The sequence below is a fragment of the Gastrolobium bilobum genome, unplaced genomic scaffold, assembly GCF_033153095.1.
Source record: "Gastrolobium bilobum isolate Gb01-03AN ecotype WA unplaced genomic scaffold, APGP_CSIRO_Gbil_v1 utg5259, whole genome shotgun sequence".
Classification (NCBI taxonomy): domain Eukaryota; kingdom Viridiplantae; phylum Streptophyta; class Magnoliopsida; order Fabales; family Fabaceae; genus Gastrolobium; species Gastrolobium bilobum.
In genome coordinates, this window is record NW_026898073.1 from 185,440 (window position 1) to 206,134 (window position 20,695).

At 32.1% G+C, this 20,695-nt stretch overlaps 2 protein-coding genes across 3 annotated transcripts; both read left to right on the plus strand.

Moving 5' to 3' along the window:
* The first annotated feature begins 73 nt into the window (after positions 1-73).
* LOC133312638 (uncharacterized) lies at positions 74-4,601 on the plus strand. The gene is made up of 16 exons (XM_061513872.1): positions 74-128; positions 265-315; positions 422-597; positions 832-894; positions 988-1,099; positions 1,924-2,008; positions 2,103-2,154; positions 2,230-2,291; positions 2,370-2,485; positions 2,576-2,697; positions 2,992-3,060; positions 3,157-3,214; positions 3,423-3,496; positions 3,830-3,875; positions 4,067-4,146; positions 4,532-4,601. The coding sequence occupies exons 1-16, from the start codon at positions 74-76 to the stop codon at positions 4,592-4,594; spliced, it is 1,284 nt and encodes a 427-aa protein (XP_061369856.1). The 3' UTR covers positions 4,595-4,601.
* A 10,354-nt stretch (positions 4,602-14,955) lies between these two features.
* On the plus strand, positions 14,956-20,148 carry LOC133312635 (mitogen-activated protein kinase 10-like). Of its 2 annotated transcripts, XM_061513870.1 has the most exons (11): positions 14,956-15,427; positions 16,264-16,672; positions 17,021-17,148; positions 17,288-17,347; positions 17,625-17,774; positions 17,883-18,038; positions 18,235-18,446; positions 18,569-18,670; positions 19,041-19,198; positions 19,368-19,556; positions 19,665-20,148. In XM_061513870.1, the coding sequence occupies exons 1-11, from the start codon at positions 15,404-15,406 to the stop codon at positions 19,814-19,816; spliced, it is 1,740 nt and encodes a 579-aa protein (XP_061369854.1). In that variant the 5' UTR covers positions 14,956-15,403; the 3' UTR covers positions 19,817-20,148. The 2 variants fall into 2 exon arrangements, with proteins under 2 accessions (XP_061369854.1, XP_061369853.1); XM_061513869.1 differs by having other exon boundaries at positions 19,368-20,148.
* The last annotated feature ends 547 nt before the right edge of the window (positions 20,149-20,695 follow it).

Below are 20,695 nucleotides of genomic sequence, written 5' to 3' on the forward strand. Positions count from 1 at the left end.
TTCACTCAATCATTTGCAATTTTGCCGTTTCACAAATACAATAATTTCTCTGATCATATTATTCTGCATAAAAATGAGGCCACAGCAAGAACTTGATTTCAATCCCAATCATCTCAAACTATATTACGGTTAGTTACCCTTTTCTTTCTTTATTTATCTTTTTTTTTTTTTGGAAATTAGTATAATTTCTATTGCTTTGTATTGGGTTTTAATCTCTGAAGTTAAGGGTTTTCTTCTCTTTTATTTTCATTCTTTATTTTCCAGGAAAGCTGTTTCCTTTTGCTGATATATATAGATGGATGTCTTATGGCAATGGTAATCTTTCTATTGAAATTTAATCACCACCAAACGCATGCGCTTCAGTTGAATAACAATGCATCCTGAATTAATTAATTAATTAATTTTGTGGGTATAATTGTAGATGGGAAGCACCCTGGTTGTGATGAATCTTACTCTAGCCGAAGAGAGTTTGCCTTCACGCTGGACAATGATATATTTGTGCGTTTCCAATCTTTCAACAATGCCCTCGATTTCGAAAAATCTATCAAAGATAAGTCCCCTTTAAAGATTGATATGGGACCTGTCTACAATGTCGAGGTACCATGTCATGTCCCCTTCTCTCCTCCAAAATCATGTTGTACCTAAAATTCATTATTATGCTTCAAAATTGTTATAATTCATGCGGTGTTTGTTGATTACTAGCTCTGACTGAAAATAATTATGCAGTTATTCTTCTTCATCAACCTTGTCTTAGTAGTAATGTTGTTTGCTTTGATCTTTTTATTCAGTTCTTGTTTATTTCTCCTAACATGTTCCTTATATGTTGCTCAGCCTGCAAAAAGGCAAGCCTATGCACAGATTGATCCAGTTGAGAGGGAGTTGATTTTTGATATTGTAAGATTTTTCAACTTCGGTCTCCAAGTGAAACCTTTAGCTACTGTCCCCTTCTTTGCATTTCTTACTCCTTTTTTTGGGGGGGTTCTGTAGGATATGACAGACTATGATGATGTTCGATATTGCTGCTCTGGTGCTGACGTTTGCTTGGATTGCTGGCCATTGATGACTATAGTTATCAAAGTGATTGATACTTCCTTAAGAGGTAGTAATTTGCTTCTTACATTGTAAAGGTGGTGCAATATTTGTATTTATATTGTTCATTAAACAGCAAACTTAACCCTTGAAATAATAAGATAGCAGTACTTGTCATATTACATTCAAAGAACATGGAATGGACATAAGTCACCTAGTAGAAATCCTCCCAAATAAAACAAGCTCGCCTCACAAGTATGATCCTTTCAATTCATAGCATAGCTGGGAAGGTGACTTTACTGGATTTGGTCATCCTCAGCATTTGCGGAAGCTGAAAGACATCATTCCTACTTGAATATTTATAACTGTAGGCTAGGCTAGGCTATAGCTTGTACATTTCAACATCTGACTTACCTGAATCACTGTTGTTGCTGGGAAATATATGGCTTCAACAATGCCTAATATACCTATTAGAGGAGGCACAGTGCTTGCGTTGGCCTTCACTTACTGATATTTAATATCATTTGATTTTAATTACGTTTATTACATGCGGTGAGGTTCGTCAGACATCTCTTCTGTATTTGTTTTCATCCCGTTTGTGATTGTTCATATTGCTTAATCTTTATTTCAAAGATAGTTTTTTTCCTTTGTATAAGCCTTCAGGCTCAGATGCTCATCATATATGAAAATAGTCAAAATACTATGGGAGGGATATAGAATATCCAACTTGCCTTTAACTTATATATACTAACTAACTGCGAGGCTAGATTGAACCTATCTGGTGATTGAATTTACTTTATGCCGTACATCATTGCATAAAATCAATGGGGGGAAAAGGTCTCAGCACTCAGTGAAACTGTTGTATTGATTTCTATTTTGGGATTACTGTTTCAGATGACTTTGGTTTCAAACACATTCTCTGGGTCTATAGTGGACGTAGGGGTGTTCATTGTTGGGTCTGTGATGGGAGGGCAAGAAGGTGAGACACTAAAGATTCAAAGGTTATAATTTTTCCTGTAGCTATTTGTGGTCATACACAGTAAGATTCAAATATGTTACCTCTACTGATACAGGTTGACCAATGAGAAAAGAGCTGCCATTGCTGACTACTTTTGTGTATATAAGGTAGTATACTTTTGTAACGACCAGTGGATTTGTCAATACTTGTATAAGTGTTTGTTGATTTCATATTCTGTCCAGGGCAATGAAAATAGTCACAAGAAAGTTTCTTTGACGGGTGCCACTCTTCATCCTTTCTTGGCGTAAGTCTTAATATGAATGATTAGCTTCCTGAACCAGAGCTCTTATTTCATATCCTAAGCAGTGTTTTATTTTTCTAGGACATCATACACTAATGTTCTCAAGGACTTTTTTGAGAAAAAACTGCTTATAAGTCAAAATATTCTTGCTACTGAGGAGAGATATGAGAAGATCCTAAACATGATTCCTGATGAATGTACGTTTTTCTTTCTGCCCCCCTTCATATGAACCTTGTTATGGCATTTTCCTGTTATTATCTTATACAATGCACGATTTAATTTTGCAGCTATTGCTTCTGAACTTAGGGGAAAGTGGCAAGAGGGTAGGCGAACCTCTAGTGCAAAAGAAGACATTAATGTTGTTCGTTGGGAACAGTGCAAACAGTTGCTGCAATCTGGAAAACATAAGGTATAAAAAATCCCTTTTAGGGAATGTAGATTATAAGGTGACAATGGCACCTGCTCTCTGCAATATTTACACGCATAGTTGAAAAAGAAAGAATAAACATGGATCTCGTGAGCAATAGGATTGATCTGTGAATTCTTGCTATGGCCTACTATAGTAGTTACGTGCTTCCTTTGTTTGTATATGATGGTTGTAAATTGTATGATTCATTGCAGGAAATTTTTCCTTGTTTTGCCGAAACAAGCATTATTTGACGTCACTATTGATTATTAATGTTTTCCTAATCTTTTGTTGTAGGCACAAGGGCTGCGTAGGTGCGTTGAAGAGATTGTGTTCTTTTTTACTTACCCCAGGCTAGATATGGAGGTTTGTCTATTAACTGCATATAGAAGACCGATAATACCTTTGACTAACTTTAAGTCTATACTTTTTATATTTCATTAACACTATTTTATGTTTTAGGTTACAAAACATATGAACCATTTGCTTAAAGCACCGTTCTGCGTACATCCAAACACGGGTCAGTATCTAAAAATTGTACATAACCTGTTGAGTTTTTTTTTTAGGTTTAAAAATTTACTGACGACATTTTAATCCTATGGTATTATCTTTTGATTTTTTAATAAGAAAATTTAAACGATTAAACTATCTTCCCTTAAAATTATTAGATAGATTCATTAGCTGATTTGATCTTATGCTTTTTACCTGGTAATTCTTATTTGTTTTAGGCCGTATTTGTGTCCCTATTGATCCAAATCGGTGCGAGGAGTTTGATCCTACTACAGTACCCTCCCTTTCGCAGGTAAATTTGTTCTGCAACGATAATTTTTTGATCTGCAATCCAGGGTGAGAGAGGGAAGCTTCCCTCGGACTCAATTTGCTTAGTTTTCAATAGGGATGTTCTTATTTATTACCTCGGGTAGTAAGACACTTGCATAAAGATACTTGCACCCTTCTCCAACGAATTTTCATGTGGATAAGGAAAACATCACATTTTGACATACCTAAAGCGGGTTAAAATAGACCCGTATTCCACTTTTTTATTAAATCAAGATACTACTTTCTGAAAATTTCTGCCTTTCTGGACATTTCTTATGTTATGGAAATCCTAATATAATGATTTGTAACGTTGCAGCTTTTAGAAGAGCTTAATAATGAAGGCATGAGAGCTGATGTGGATGGTGGTATGTTTATTTTATTCTCGGACAACCTAAGTTTCATTTTTGTAGAAACTTCACATTGCCATCCCCCGTCGGATATAGTGTATATGTGTCTATATATATATATATAGATGATGCGTTCCTTCTAATGCTAAATGCACCTTGTGTTCCGGTACTAGTGAAAGTGATTTTAATACCTTGTTTGATGGCAGAATGGGATGGAACTTCGCTTGGAAATGCCATTACGCTTTTCAGATCGTCATTTTTACAGCCTTTGCTAAAAGCCTGCAAGGTATGGATCACATTTTAATTGTTAGTTTAGTAAATTTTCACCTAAACAACATTTTATTGCATTAAGAAGCTTATGCAATGTACTCACCAAAAAAAAAAAAAAAAAAAACTTATGCAATGCAAAAACCTTGATATTTGTATTATTAATCATTTGGAATAATCTAATCAATTTGAAAAAAAAAACAAATTATGTGATAATACTAGGAATGATGACTTATTTTCTGTTTCTCATTTATGTACATTCTTCCCTGTTTTGTTGGGTGCCTTACGCAAGTTCTTCAAACATTGGTGTTGATGCTTGTAATCTTAATAATTTGATAATAATAATTCATAGGTACAGATTCAGCTGTATATATCATAACTATTTTTGATAATGAATATTGCAGGAGGAGATAGAAAGTTCCTATAACTTAAAATTGCAACAGTCAAAGAACTCCCTCGGTTGGTAGTGTCACGTATCTTGATTGGTCAAGTAAGAGCTTTTGGGGTCACAGTAATTGACACAATCAAGGATGAAATGTTAAAAAATTGACAGCAAATAATTCCTTGTGAACTAACTAATTATGGGCACACATGTTAAAAAACTACATTAGCGCACAAGAAAAAGTTAAAAGAACAAGATAGCAGATTAAAGAGCATTGTAATAAGTAGTATCACTTTTTGCAAATTATATGCTTTCAATGTATTTATTCTAAAAACGGCATTTTTACAGCACAATGATACGTGAATGGATCCGGAGTGGATCTTCTCAATGCATTAAATTTCACATTAGATTTATGTAATAGGTACCATAATTCCATACTTAAGTTACATGTTACCATACTAGGTCTTATTAAGATAAACCATTAAATTAAATGATGTAATAGGTGCCATACTCAACCAGTCAATTAGATTGTTTCACATAAAAAAAATAATCTATTGTGTTATTACTAACATTTAGATTGTTAAGACTCCTAAGATGAAAGATGATTTGGTCGCCTAATTTTTACCTAGAAGGTTTCATGAAGCAGAAAGGCACAAGGCACTGGTCCTTGTAGGATTTGTACATTACCTGAGCAGAAATACGGCAAATTGACCGTACTATAAATATTGGTGAAAAGATTTTCATATTCAAAGCTGATTTGAAATGTTTTTTCATAGTAGAGCAGTCATATTTGTTGATAAGACTAGTCCAGTCAGATTTTTCGACACGTTTAGTCTCGCCAACTGTTGTGACATGTCTCGACTCTATAACTGAAACCCACCCCTCCCTCCCCGTGCGCACCAATTTTATTATTTCTCTCTCTCTAAACTTCTCCCAATCTCTCACTTTTATTTTTCTCCTTCTTCTCTCTGAATTCCTTACTCCTTTTTTTCTCCCAAGCTACCTCATCTCCTCTGCCCTCCTTCTCTCTAAATTCCTTTCTCTTTTTTTCTCCCAGGTTGCGTCATCTCCTCTATTGGAGCATTCCTCTTAGCAGCAAGGGCATTCCTTTAGCTGAGAGGAGTGATAAAATTGGTGCTAAGAGGAACGCCCCAGCAGAGGAGATGACGCAACCTGGGAGAAAAAATGAGAAAAGAATTTAGAGAGAAAGGGGGCAGAGGAGATGAGGCAGCTTGGGAGAAAAAAGGAGAAATGGATTTAGATAGAGGAGGAAAAAAATGAAAGTGAGAGATTGGGAGAAGTTTAGAGAGAGAAGTGATAAAATTGGTGCGCACAGGGAGGGAGGGAGGGGTGGGTTTCGGTTATGGAGCCGCAACATGTCACAAAAGTTGATAGGACTAAATATGTCAAAAAATCTCACTAGACTGGTCTTGTCAACAAACTTGACAGAACTCAACGCAATCACGCCATGTGAGGGGAGTCTTGTCAACTTTGTTGACGGGACTATACCCGTCAGTATAGTTGACAGGATTGACTGTTCTACTATGAAAAAACATTTCAAATCAGCTTTGAATAAGAAAATCTCTTCACCAAAATTTGTAATACGATCAATTTGCCGTAGAAATACTAACAGATAATAGGTGATGAATTAAATCCAAGGATAGGATATTGTGACACACAAATAATGTTATTGTATGACATAAATTATGTTCACTTATTTTAGTATTTAACTTTTTTACGGCCAAAGAAAGGTTCGGGAAGTAGAGATATAAGAAGTTAAAATTTTGATAATTTTTTAAATTATATTTATAATGTACTAAAAGGATATTTTGATTCATGAACACCCTTAAAAGACTCCATTAATTTTTGTTACTATATATGCCCGTGAGATGAGAACAACTTAAATTTGGAGGAATAACAAATCATAATATCACATATTATTCCCTCCAAGTTCAAAATCCAAATGGCGAGAGAGAATTTTCACTGTGACCAGTCCTATCGGTTGGTAGATGCAACCGACAATGGAAGGGTCCTACTCTCCATTAGTTCACGTGGCAACCGTATATTCTCGCTGCCCTCTAATGGTGGTGAGGCATATACCTAATTTTTTATTTCTCTTTTTTCGGTATACCTGTATTCATACGATTTGTTCATGTATTCATGTCTGTAAACTACATTTGGCTGTATCTATACGCCAAAACATAGGGACAGGTCAAATATGTAAATATGCAACCTTGACCTGAAGACAAGAACATACGAATCTGTACGCTACGTAAATCCAAATTCAAACATATATATATATATATATATATAACAAAATAATTTGTAATATGACTGCATATAAGCATTGGTGTAGTCACCTGAAAACAACGTCGTTTTGGTTGGGATAAAGGAAGTTCGTGTTCAAAATTAATTATAAAAAATAGAAATATTATATTTATTTCCACTTTTTTATGGTTATGATTCCTCATATTCAATGCTTTATATTTATTTCTGTCTTTTATGATTATGATTTTCATATTTAATGCTTTCACACTATAAAACGATATAGTTTTATATGACTGCACCAATCATTAGGTGCAGTCACTGTACAACCGCTAAAACCTATAAAAAGATGATTATCATTTCTCAAACTGCAGGAGATAATTTTATCTCCGGCTACCAAATCATAACCGTACAAAGATAGATCAATAGTAATAAAGGAAGAGAGAGAAAAAGAGAATTATAACCATTTAAAGGTGAATCAATTAATATAAAAAAATAAATAAACAAAATAACGTAGTTTTGGAGTGGCCGGAGATAAGCTTATCTCAAGTTGCCGGAGAAATATTTTTTCCATATATATATATATATATATATATATATATATATATATAGGCACACGATAATTTGACATTAACGTTAAATTAAAAAATTTGACATTTTTTATGAATTTTTTATTCGATGGCTATAATTTATTATATATATATATATATTATTTAATAAACATTTTACGTAAATTAAATTTAAAAAATATAAATTTGAACTTGGTTTATTTTGTTTGTTGGAGAGATATAATATAAAATTATTAATGATTTTTTATTTAACTGCTTAAACTTCTAGGCTGAAATGATTCATTATAATTAGGGTTGAGTAACTTCAAAAAAATGATTCATTATAATTTATCCGGAAAAAAAAAAAAGAAATGATTCTTTATATGATATCAGAATTTCCGTGACAAACTCATCATAAAGTAGAACGAAAAAATGGGTCATTGATGAGTATTTACTTGGTAATTTAAACTTTTAAATTAAATTAATTGCTTTGCAGGGGTATTTTTTTTTAGTTTCTTAACATTTTTTAAATTGTTAAACAAAACTGTGATATGTGATATTAAAAGTAATTTTATTTATATATTGTGTTTACATTTTTAGTTGAAATTATTAGATACCTACAAATATCCAATTATCCATAAAATTTTGTGACGAGAATAAGGTGGAGTGAAGGGTGCATTACCTACGCGGTTACCATTCTTAGCCAAAAGTTAAGCAAAATATCGCTAATCATATCTAATTTCATAACACTGAAAAATAAAGTTGTAATAATGCATCCTGCTAAAATATAAAGTTGTAATAATGCACCCTGCTAAAATATGGAATGCAAATTAACCAATTTTCAAACCAAATGAACCCCTTATTTATGTACAATTAATCATAATTTTATGAATTATTTGTTTAATTAACTTCATCAATTATAAAAAATAAAATATAAATATTTGCAATTAAGTCATATATGGGGTTTACATTACTATTAATTATGGCAATATCGTACTATTTTTTATTTTTTGATAACAATACTATTTTTTTCAGTATGTAACTTTTAATATAAATTTTGTATTTATTTATTTTTACAAAAAAAATTGTACTTTTTCTCATAACGCTCCTTTAATATTTCTTTCGTAAAATTTTAAATGATAATTTGGATAGAGCATTGTTATTAAATCCAGCCTGACCAGCCGGTGGAACCGGTTGAATGGGAAATTGGACTATTAATTGGTCCGACTCAGTTAATTAATTGGTCATGTATGTAATCTGATCAAAAACAATTGAATTGGGTTCAACTGATGTTAACCCGATATCAATTTTTTGGTTGAACCGATTTTTGAAAATTTTTACTATGTCAAAATTATTTTGACAAAATATTCTACACAATTGGACTCTCGGAATTTAAAATTGACACTTAGGGAGTGTTTGGTATGAAGAATATGAAAGAATTCGTGGAAAAGTGGTATAGATAAAATATATTTACCATGTTTGGTATGTGTTAAATTTAGCAAATACCAGTATATTATTTTGCCTGTGAAAATAGTTTTGAACTAGACTCTGAAAAAAAAAATGTATTTTGAACCTTGGTATTATTTTAAGGGAAATCATTCTCTTATTTTACATGAGATAACTATCTCATGTTCCTCTCACATAAAAAGTTGTGCCATCACTTTTTCTTTTTTTTAATAGATGATGGGTCCCACAACATCATGTGTCCTCTATAGTAAGAGATATTTATCTCCAACAACATAAGAAAAATACAACCCTTATTTTAATCTAGCTAATGGACAGACCTGCTTTTACAATTTTAAGACCAAATGCCCAAAAAAAATTATAATTTGCAGTACAATTCGATGACTGTGATTCCATATTTGAATATAATCGGTAATTTCACTACAGATTCCCATCAATATTTCATCATCAACCAAATATAGTATTAGTAAAATAACTCAATTTTCTTGGAAAAATTGACGCCTACCAAACATCTTTTTGTAACTTAATCAGGCAAAAAAAATTCACACCATATTTTGAGATATTTTTTTATTCGAAAATAAAAAATTTCTCTCGTACCACATGCCCCCTTAAGGAAAGAAGAGTGAAATACTAACTATTAAACCAAATTATTTCGGTTCTTATATTATTTTTATTTATATATTTATAATATATTTTTACATAAATTCAAATTAAACAATTCTACCACTTACTTATTGTTAAACCAATGATCCATTGATCCGGTATCCGACCGAGTCGATCAGTGATTTGAGTTTAATAACATTTGATAGAATAGAAGTTTGTCTTATATAACTTTTGTTCAAATTATAATTCAAATGAAAAATCAAGGATGCTATTATAACTGTCCCATATATGAGCTACAATATATGGCAGCTCTAGGCCTAAGGTGATTGTTGACGAACTCGGCAAGTGCACCGGTCGTACAAGTAATAAAGTGATGAAGTAGAGTTGTCGATCCCACGAGGACTGATGACCTAGCAATAATTTATTTATTTAATCAAAGTTGGATCAATCATTAAAAGTTTTCTTGAGGATATTGTGATTATATTAAAAGCAGAATTTATAAACTTATTTTTGGTTTTTAATATTTTAGAAATTTAATTCAGAATTAATTAAAGCTAAAAGAAATTGATTTAAGTTTTCAATAAAAAGGCGTAGTTAGGATTCAACTTCCCCTATGGTTTCTTAACGAGTTTCCTATTCTTACGATCACATTCAAGATTAAATTATTAACAGTTCTTTCTATAATTGACTAAATCCCAATCCCTTGGTAATTTAATTCTTTATTCTAATTCAAAGCCTAATCCCTTAGTACTTTTTCATAAAATAAGCATTAACGCAAGAACTCACAGTTATAAAATTCACAAGTCAATCCCTAGATCGTGCAAATTTCAGCAATCAACCAATCAGAATCACATACCAACATCCCTAATGTCATACATGACTCATATGTTTATCTACGAATGATCAAGTCATAAATAAAACTAAGCATAAATATCAGATTGATTGCATAATTTAGAAACAAGAATGTAATTCATAAGAATAAATAAACATTAACTAAGAACCCATTGGTTCTGTATCTTCCTAACTACTAAAAGTAAATTAGCTACGCATAGTGATAAAAACAGAATTTAAAGCTACTAAGAAACTATAAAGATTCATAACAGAAACATAAAACCCGATCTCCACGGTGAAGCTTTGACCGTTTCTCCGCTCCTCAGGTCCGGAACGGAGCTTTTCCCTTTTCTAAGCCGCAACCATCATGAGCTCTGGTGTCCTCCGTCTTCCAATTTCAAGAATAAATGGAATGAGCCCTAACGTGCATTTTTATAGAAATAAAAATTGGTTTTTTAATTTGGACCAGGCTCGCTGAGGATTAATTTTGATTAATTCTTTATTTTTCTTGATCCTTATCCTTTTGCAACTGCCTTTATCCTTCTTGATTGCAATTTGTTATTCTAGTGTGAAACAACCTGAAACAACAACAAAGATTAGGATCTTATCCATTTGTTTGCAATTTACTATCTTTTAATATTTTATTGATTAACATTATATTTTTAGTTATTTTAATTATTATTTGAACTCTTTTTAACCATAAAAACATAGTGTCTTGTACACTTATCAGTGATCGATGATAAAAACAATGAACCTATACCATGATTTTAATTGCCACCATTGACCTTAGTTGTAAGTTGCAGCAAAGTATGAGAACCGTTTTTTTTTTTTTTTTAATAAAATGTATTTATTGTGGAAGTTTGAGATCTAAATCTGATCAAGCTTATATTGTTCGTAGTCTATAATATGATATACAATACTTTAATTTATTGTTACTGTATCACTGTTGTTGTTACGTCACATAATTAACCTCCAACCAGTGAAGCTTGAATTAATGTTATTTTTTTTATTTTTCCAAGCCAATGGTATTAATTTAAAGTTGAATTGAATGAGATGAAGCCATAGATGGAGAGAGAAGGGTTTGTGATTCGCCAACAATACATTTCATGACGGATAAAATGTCCATATTGGAGGTTATGCACAACCTTTCATGCATCCAAACACACAGGTTACTTGATTCGTCTGGTGTTTCTATTGTTAGGTCCTACCTAGCTAGTCTTTTTTTCTTTTTTCTTTTTTGAAAAATAAAATAAAAATTTCATTGCATTAAACTTTCAATTTATTTATACTTGTCTAAAAAGTAACCTTGATTTTCAACAGGAAAAAATAAAAATAAAAAAGACAACAATTGATTAATCAGAAAAATATTTCTGCAATTACTGTAAATAAATTATCTGCATTTATTTTTAAAATAACGTCGTTTTGAGATTGAAAGATTAAAAAATTATAATTACAAAGACTATAATAATCTTGAAATAATTAAAATTACAAAAATATTATAATTTTTATTTTAAAACAACGTCATATTAAATTTATTATAGATAATTTATATGCAGTGAATATAGAAAAAACAAACCGTTGATTAATAATATGAAACCGTGTTGGTTCATGAGGCCATAGCGTGGTTGCGTTAACGTGAAACACGCGTTGCAGGTGCTACGTTGCGTAAGCATGTGTGTTGAGTAGAAAATAGTGTTCCCATCGCATGCTACTCCCTCCTTAATTGCTAAAAGCCTAAAAGTCACTGCAAATTAAAGTCTGTATACATTCAATTAAAGTTTAAAGAATCACTAACGTATTCCCACTACTAAATGCTTTATCACATCAAATAACAAAATATTTATATTTTATTTGTATTATTGATGTTAAAATATGTTGCTCGATACCAGAATTTAGAGTTTTAAACCAATATGAAAAAAACAAAGTGTCGGTGAAATGGTTAAGAAGCATTAATATTGTTTGAAGTATTCTACTCGTTAGCAAAATATGTATATTTTGAAGCATTATTGTTTTTGTTTCTGCCATGGTGATTGATTGATGGATTAATAATTGTTGATGGGTTTGTTTTATTGGACGAAAGAGACATGTTAAAATCATATCTTTTCAGTTCAAAGATTTCAATTTCAATATGAAGTCATTTTTACAATTTTACTATTTGAATGGCCGTTTAGAAAATTGAAAAGTCTACAAATTTTAGTATTATATAAGTTATTTTTTCCCTTCCATAATTGGTCCCAAAACATGGTAGTTAAAATTGAGATTCTATTTAAAATTGGAAGGAGGATAAAAAATCACAAATCGTAAAATCTTAACGTAAAAAAAAATCATAAAAAATCGTAAAAACGTTTAGAATTCTGGTAAAATAGTTATAATTAAAAAAAATCATAAAATCGTAAAATCATATAAATCAAAATTTTAACTATTGTGGTTCCAAGAATAAAATGACAAACTGCATTTTTTTTCTAAGAATGCTCAACGCTATAAAACGAAAATGTACGAATTGACAAGCGATAGTTTTATTGGAAACTGATTTTTTTACCTTTGACTATACTTATTTGTGATTAGACAGCTAACCCTAGGAAATAAAAAAAGTATATAACAAATTAATCGTCTTGAAAAGTTACAAAAAATATAAAACAAAAACAAATTAATATTGTTTTCCGAATTCTGGCCTTACAATGTGCATGTCCAAAGCTCATTTATTCGATGCGAGAAAATAACTAATGGGTATAAGATGATAGCTAATAAATTACATGTATGCTAAGATTACAGATTATTATTATTTTATTATAGATCTCTCTATAGAGATCATCTCCTAGATTAATTATAATGCTATATTGCTATATATTATCTCTGTCATATACTCTCTCAGTTCAGTGAATCGATATATATATATATATATATATATATATATATATATTATCCTTTCCTCTCATTCTGTTGCAGCAACTATTGTACTAAAAAGATTCAACGATTATGTACCAAAAAAAAAAGAAAAAGATTCAACGATTGTGACCAGTCCCATATGTCAAATCGAATTTCGGACTAGTTTGCAATTGTGGTATAAAATTAATGTAATAGAAATGATGTATAAATATTATTCTTAAATTTTTTATTTCAAGAGCTTTGTTTACAATCCTCTTAAAAATATTAAATTTTAAAATATGTAATGCAGATGTGCAAGCTAATATATTCATCTTATTTAAGGGTATAAATAACTCAAATAAAACATATTTTAACATAATTAGGGTAGATTTATATAAAAAGGTTGACCTGGCTTATTAGTTTAATATAAGTTAAATTATAAATTTAGTTTGACTTATTTTAAAAATATACAAAGTCGAGTCTATCAAACTTACTAAACTTTTAAAGATGATATATTGCAAAATACAAATTACAAATTCAAAAATTATAATTATTTTGTTTCTTTTAAATTTACTAACAAAGTCCATCACAATTGGTAGGTGATTGGATCCCTTAAGCATGCTGATAGGAGTTTGATCCCTGATCGAGAGTATAATTTTTTTTTGTTAGTAGAGACAAAATCCACTTCGGTAATGTCTAAGTCTCAAAATAATTAGTCTTTGGCTATCGACTGAGAGAGATCTTAAGAAAACTCAAAAATAAAAAGGGAGGGTTAGAAATAAAAATAATAATAAAATATCATTTTATTTAAAAATATGAGCTAGTCTTGAGACGTAAAAGCCATATTCTTCAAAATAAATACATGACTTATAATAAATTTAAACATGATTCACTTTTTAAATAGGTAAAATCACGCTAAGACAGGCTATCTATTGTTAAGAGATTGCATTATTCATTTATGAAAATAAATTCTAGCATGACAATCTAACACGAGAGAATCTTAATTATTAATGAACAAATCAAAAGTAATAATTTTATAATTTCCTATCATAATTTTTTTTATTCCTTTATTACGCAATTAATTTATCTTTATATGGATAAGAATTTCTCATATACTATGATCATATTAAATAATACGTGAGATGATTCACTCCCTTCATTTATACTCTAATCTTACTAAATTTAATTAAACTTTGAGAAATTATGACTTGGTTACAAAATTGTCGGCATTTTAGCTTTAACAACAATTTTATTTTACTTCTCTCTTCTTCCCAGTTTTCAATTTTTAATAGCCGTTTTAACTCGAGAACATGACAAGGTACAAAAATTTTCAACGTTTTTTACATTATAACCAAATTTGTGATTGATTAATGTAAGCAAATGACTGAAAAGACACCTAATACCCCGACATGGTAAATGCGAGAGAATTTATAAATATAAAGAATGTACGATAATTATTTTTTTAACAGCTTGAATGATAGTTTTTTTTTTAGTTCATAAATGATAATTATTCTAGGTAGATCGTACAAAATATAAATTAATAATTTTAAATTATAAAGAAGATATGTAGTATAATTAAGTTAAAAATTTAAATTTAAAAGGAAAAAAATTAATATGTATTTTTCTCTTTAACCTCTCAAAACCTGCCACGTGTTGGTCACATACCCTAGGGCATTGAACTTAAAAAGGGAACAAGACAGGTAACTCTACAACAGTATGTGCCTTCTTTGATGTCAACAATTGTGTTTCAAGAAATTGAATTTCTAAAGTACCCTCCACATTTTCACAAATTAACATAAATGCCACTTCGGTATTAGAATCCTATATTCCTATCCTATTTTCACAAGCTTCCGCGAAGAAGCATCAAAATCCTCCTCATACAGCTCTCAAATTTTGTCACTCCTTCTTCGGCTGCAACATCAAAAGTTTGTTTTTTTGGTGGAAGCTTGGTACTGGGTATTCATTCAAGAAGAAGGATCTTTGTGTGGGTGTGGGGTGAAAGATGAGTGAGTTTTTGTCACTTGTTTGGAGCTGTGTCGCTTTATGATTGTGGGTGGTGGCTGGTTCAGCAGTTTGGTGTTGGAATTGGAGGAAAGGTGCATGTGGGGTTTCATTTGGATTCTATGTTTCTCGAAGGATTTGGGGAAGAGAATAAACTCAGATTGTGGGCTTGTGATCCGGAGCAGGGGTAGGTGGGGGAAATGTGGCTGAGTTTTCCTGTGAAATTTGACACCTTTTCTTTGTTTTGAGTTTGTTGTGTTGTGCCTCATCTTTACCCAATAGGACCCTTTTGGAGACTTTGCAGCTGTTGCCAGAGAATGCAGCAAGATCACAAAAAAAAGGTGGATTTGTTGTTCTCCATATGCTTATCATTTTCCAAGCCCTAATCATAAAATACTGTAATTTGCTTGAAAAAAAATATATTGCTTTTTCAAGTTTTTATGTGTGACTGAATGCTCATGGTACCCTTTTGTGAGAAAGCTGGATTTAACTGAATGATAAAAGTTAAATCTTGTTTTGTTTTGTGTTGGTGGGTACTACCGAGAATTTTGAGTCCTCTGAAGTTAAGCCTGTGCTGAGTTTGTTCCATGGGGGCATGTTAGCTCTCTCTCATGATATTTAGTCCTTCACGTGATATAATTTCTTTCCCCCACGTTTCTTTTACCTGAGGAGGATAACGGCATGGTTGGCAAGATCTTCTTTTTTCACCATTTATTTTTGTGGTCTTGTCTTGGATGATGAAATTTACATGCTTCCTCTTTTAACTGGTTAGATGGCATTCCCGGGGTTGTTCTTTCCACTTCAATCCACCCTTTTGCTTTTCTTTCTTTCTACGTCTTCTGAGATGTGCTTTGCACGCATTAGGTGCATTATACACATTTGACTCTCCAAAATCATTTTTTGTACATTGGTGAATGAGTGGAATGGGAAGAATTGGACAAGAGAAAAAGGTTTTGGATCTTGAAGTGAAGATTGGTTTTGTCATAAGAATTGTTTTATGTTTAATGGTTTGTCATAAGAATTGTGATATCTTGTTTTATTTTAATTCTATCTATCTGTTTTAAAAATTTGCTTTCCGTTTGTTGCTTCAGCCTGATTTATTAATGTTCTCAGACAATCAAATTTGGGCTTACCTGATTTTTCTGTGTGGAATTTTTTTTTAATATCTTTGCTACAGTGTTCGATGGAGATGGAATTTTTCTCTGAATATGGCGATGCCAACCGGTACAAAATTCAAGAAATTGTTGGGAAAGGAAGTTATGGTGTTGTTTGTTCAGCCATTGACACACACACTGGTGAAAAAGTAGCAATAAAAAAGATTCATGATATCTTTGAGCATATATCTGATGCTGCTCGTATTCTCCGTGAGATAAAGTTGCTGAGGCTTCTTCGACATCCTGATATTGTTGAAATTAAACACATCATGCTGCCTCCTTCTAGGAGGGACTTCAAAGATATTTATGTTGTTTTTGAGCTCATGGAGTCTGATCTGCATCAGGTCATTAAAGCCAATGATGACTTAACGAAAGAGCACTATCAGTTTTTTCTTTACCAGTTACTTCGAGCATTGAAGTATATTCACACCGGTATTCTTCTATACCTAATAGTTACTTTTCATGAATATCTTATTTGAATGCACATTGTGTTACTTATGGTTACCCTGTGTTTGTCACTTTCATAAATTGTAATTGAAACTGCATTGCGCGGCATCTATGAAGATGTCAGGCTCTTGTATATTGTCTTCATAACTGTTGCTGTTGTTGACCTTTTTTTCCACTTTGTTCCTGGATCTTCTTATTTTTGCGTAGTACTTTCGCCAAAATATTTCAGTCATTCATTTGTCCTTTTTGTATTTTATTTTGTCTGGTTTTCAACATGAATTTTCTGGCATTGATGTCAATATTGCTATTCTTATACTTATCAACACAATGCAGCAAATGTCTATCATCGAGACTTGAAGCCAAAGAATATACTGGCCAATGCAAACTGTAAACTTAAAATCTGTGATTTTGGGTTAGCTAGAGTTGCTTTCAGTGACACACCAACAACTGTATTTTGGACGGTATTCCATTCCAACATTATCTCTGTTTGTTTCCTACCTTTTTTCTAGCTTTGCTAGATATTATTTTTAACTTCTCATATCAAAAGCTTAGGTAAAGTAGGGGCTGATGTTTTCTTGCTTAAATAATGCGTACCTATAGGATTATGTTGCTACAAGGTGGTATAGAGCACCAGAGCTCTGCGGATCATTTTACTCAAAGGTATGGCTTTTTCAAGATTATTTTCTTATAAGTGGGAGAGAACCTACATTGTGTAGTCTTGACTCACCATACTCTAATTCATGCTCATTAGCTTTGTATGTAGAAATTCCATATCAACCCATGATTCATGCTTTCTGTTATCTTCTTTTCCATCAATAGCTAAACGTAAGACCTGACTCCTGAGACCAATTTGTTGTTTATTAATAATCCACTTGTTATATCTGTTTCTGTTAGTTTTACATCTGCTAATAAGCTAAAGGTAAGGTGTTGATTGCAGTATACTCCGGCAATTGATATATGGAGTATAGGTTGCATCTTTGCTGAAGTATTAATAGGAAAGCCACTTTTTCCTGGAAAAAATGTTGTCCATCAGTTGGATCTGATGACAGATATGCTAGGGACTCCCTCATTGGATACTATTTCCCGGGTAATTTGTTTTTCTTTTTCCTCTATAGTGGTAGAACTGTTTGTATTGCTTAACTTAATTCCACCAAAATCATGGTTTTACTGTTGACAATCTTTGTTATGGATGCAGGTACGCAATGATAAGGCAAGGAGATACCTTACTAGTATGAGGAAAAAGCAGCCTGTTCAATTTGCACAAAAATTTCCTAATGCAGATCCTTTAGCGCTAAGACTACTGGAAAGGTTACTCGCGTTTGATCCAAAAGACCGACCTACTGCTGAAGAGGTTTGTTATATTGTGCTCTATTGCTTAAGTGTGTGCACTGAAAATTATTTTAGTCAGATAATTAACTGCTGCTTGAGCTTATGCTTTTCCTTTGGACGATAGAAGGTATAACTAATCACAGAGCAAGTATATTGATGTACCATATGTTACTTCCTTGCTTGTGAATTTTAAAGGATGTGATGTTTTCACTTTTCAGGCATTAGCTGATCCTTACTTCAAGGGACTTGCAAGAGTTGAGCGGGAACCATCCTGCCAGCCTATTACAAAAATGGAGTTTGAATTTGAAAGGAGAAGAGTCACAAAGGAAGAAATTCGAGAGCTAATTTTCCGGGAGATTCTAGAGTACCACCCTCAACTATTGAAAGACTACAAAAATGGAACAGAGAGAACTAATTTTCTTTATCCAAGGTTTTTATTTTCTTGGTTTATTTTCAACTGTTTTGTCTTTTTTCCCTTAATATTTTAATTCATATGTTATGTTCTACCCTATGATTCTCTGCTTAGCCTTCATTGGTGCATATTCTTTATAGTGCTGTTGATCAATTCAAAAAGCAGTTTACTCATCTTGAGGAATCTGGTGGTAAAAATGGTCCAGTTATGCCTCTTGAAAGAAAGCATGTATCACTTCCCAGGTAATTCGTTAATGTATTATGTTGTTGACAAAAGGTCACTTATATTGTATTATACTTAAGATATGATTGAAAATTATAGGATAAAAGTTACATATGAGATGCATTGAGATTATGCATATGCAAAAAGAAACTGGTATAGGCAGCTGACTCTGGTGATGCAAGTGAGTTCTAATTTAATCTATTGAATGTTGTTACACAGCAGAATACTGTGTCAAAGTAGTGTTTACACTTTGTAGTCAATGTTGTTATTGAACATATAGTCATATATACCACTGGGCATTTGGGTTATAACTATTCATTCATAAAGAGCATAAAGAATCAAAGATTACATAATCTGAATCTTTTTTTTTTTTTTTTTAATTATTGACAGGTCAACAATTGTACATTCAAATATGGTACCCCAAAAAGAGCAGCCAAATATTGCATCCTGCAAAAACCGGGAAACAGCTGAGGAATATAATAATAATTCCACAGATACAGAAAATCCTGTGCCAAGGTCCATTCAGGGACCGCAAAGGATTCCACTAGGTATGTGATTGTTATCATTATAGTCTGTTAAGTTTATGTGCATTATCAGTAATCAATACATTCAGGGACCGCAAAGGATTCCACTAGGTATGTGATTGTTATCATTATAGTAGTCTGTTAAGTTTATGTGCATTATCAGTAATCAATACGCAAACATTTTTCTTTTCAGCAAAACCCGGTAAAGTTGGTGGTCCAGTTATTCCATTCGAGTATGGGAGTGTTATCAAGGATTCATATGATCCAAGGACATTTATAAGAGGTTCTGTTCTTCCTTCTCAACCTATTCCCCCTGCATATTATTATCAAAGATCTAGTAGCTCTGGAAATCAAGTAAGGTCATCAACAGAAGCTGACAATGGTGTGTCTTTACAAGCAAAACTTGCCCAGCAATGTGTAGTCAGTGCCAAAATAGCACCAGATATAGCTGTGAATATTGATACCAACCCATTTTTTATGACAAGGGCAGGAGTGAACAAGATAGAAAAGGAGGATCGAATAGTCATTGACACAAACTTGTTGCAGTCAAAGGCTCAATATGGTGGTATTAGTGCTGCTGCTGGTGCCACTACTCATAGAAAGGTTGGACCTGTTCAGTATGGCATGACAAGGATGTTCTAGAAGAAGCTTGTCTTGTGAATATTTAAGCCAGGTGGAGCAACGAGTGGCTCTTTTTTAGTGGCGAGGAGTTGTAGTCTCTGGTGGTTCTTTGTGTAACATGACATGGGTTAGTGCTTCCCCAGTAAGAACCGGCTTTCTCTGGTCAAACGCAGTAAACTTTGACTACAGCTATCAATAAACTTTGGAAGTGAAATGAGTCTTATGATTGTACCAAAAAAGAAGAAGTCCTATCATGCAATTCAATCCACACCATCCTTTCTTTCTTTGTCACAGAGATGTTTAGTCACTTTTCGCTGCACACTAGTGTGCAAACTTGGGCAACAATTGACAAAATGAGAACTATAAAGTTTGTTGATTACGGGCAATTTTAATCTTTAAACATGGCGTAAAAAATCTTAAATTGGCAACTTAACTTTTGTCAGAAAATCTGAACTTCATAGCTGATAAAGGCCAGCTTTCTCCTCCAAATGAGTTTAGTATAGTCTATTAAAAAAAAATTCCTTTTGAAAATAAGTCTATTCCAACAAAATAAGATCATTTTCACTAGAAGAAATGAAACTAAAATAAGTCATGTTAAGTGGGCTGTTACGTAAAATATTTTAAAACCTCCTTAATTCACTCTATTTTTTCAAATAAAAACATATACATACACAGAGATAAAGGGATTTTATTGTTTAACTATTGTTGGCTTTGTTATTTTGTATTCGAATTTTTATGTTTAAAAAATGTTTGAAAGTGAGTAACATTATTCAAACAAACAGATTCCTCACTAGTTTCTTTCACAACTGGATTCCATTTAAATTTTTTTTCTCAATGGCTCAGATTCTACAAAATCTTGCTCACCCACGAACAATAATAATTTATCCTAGAAAGTAGGTT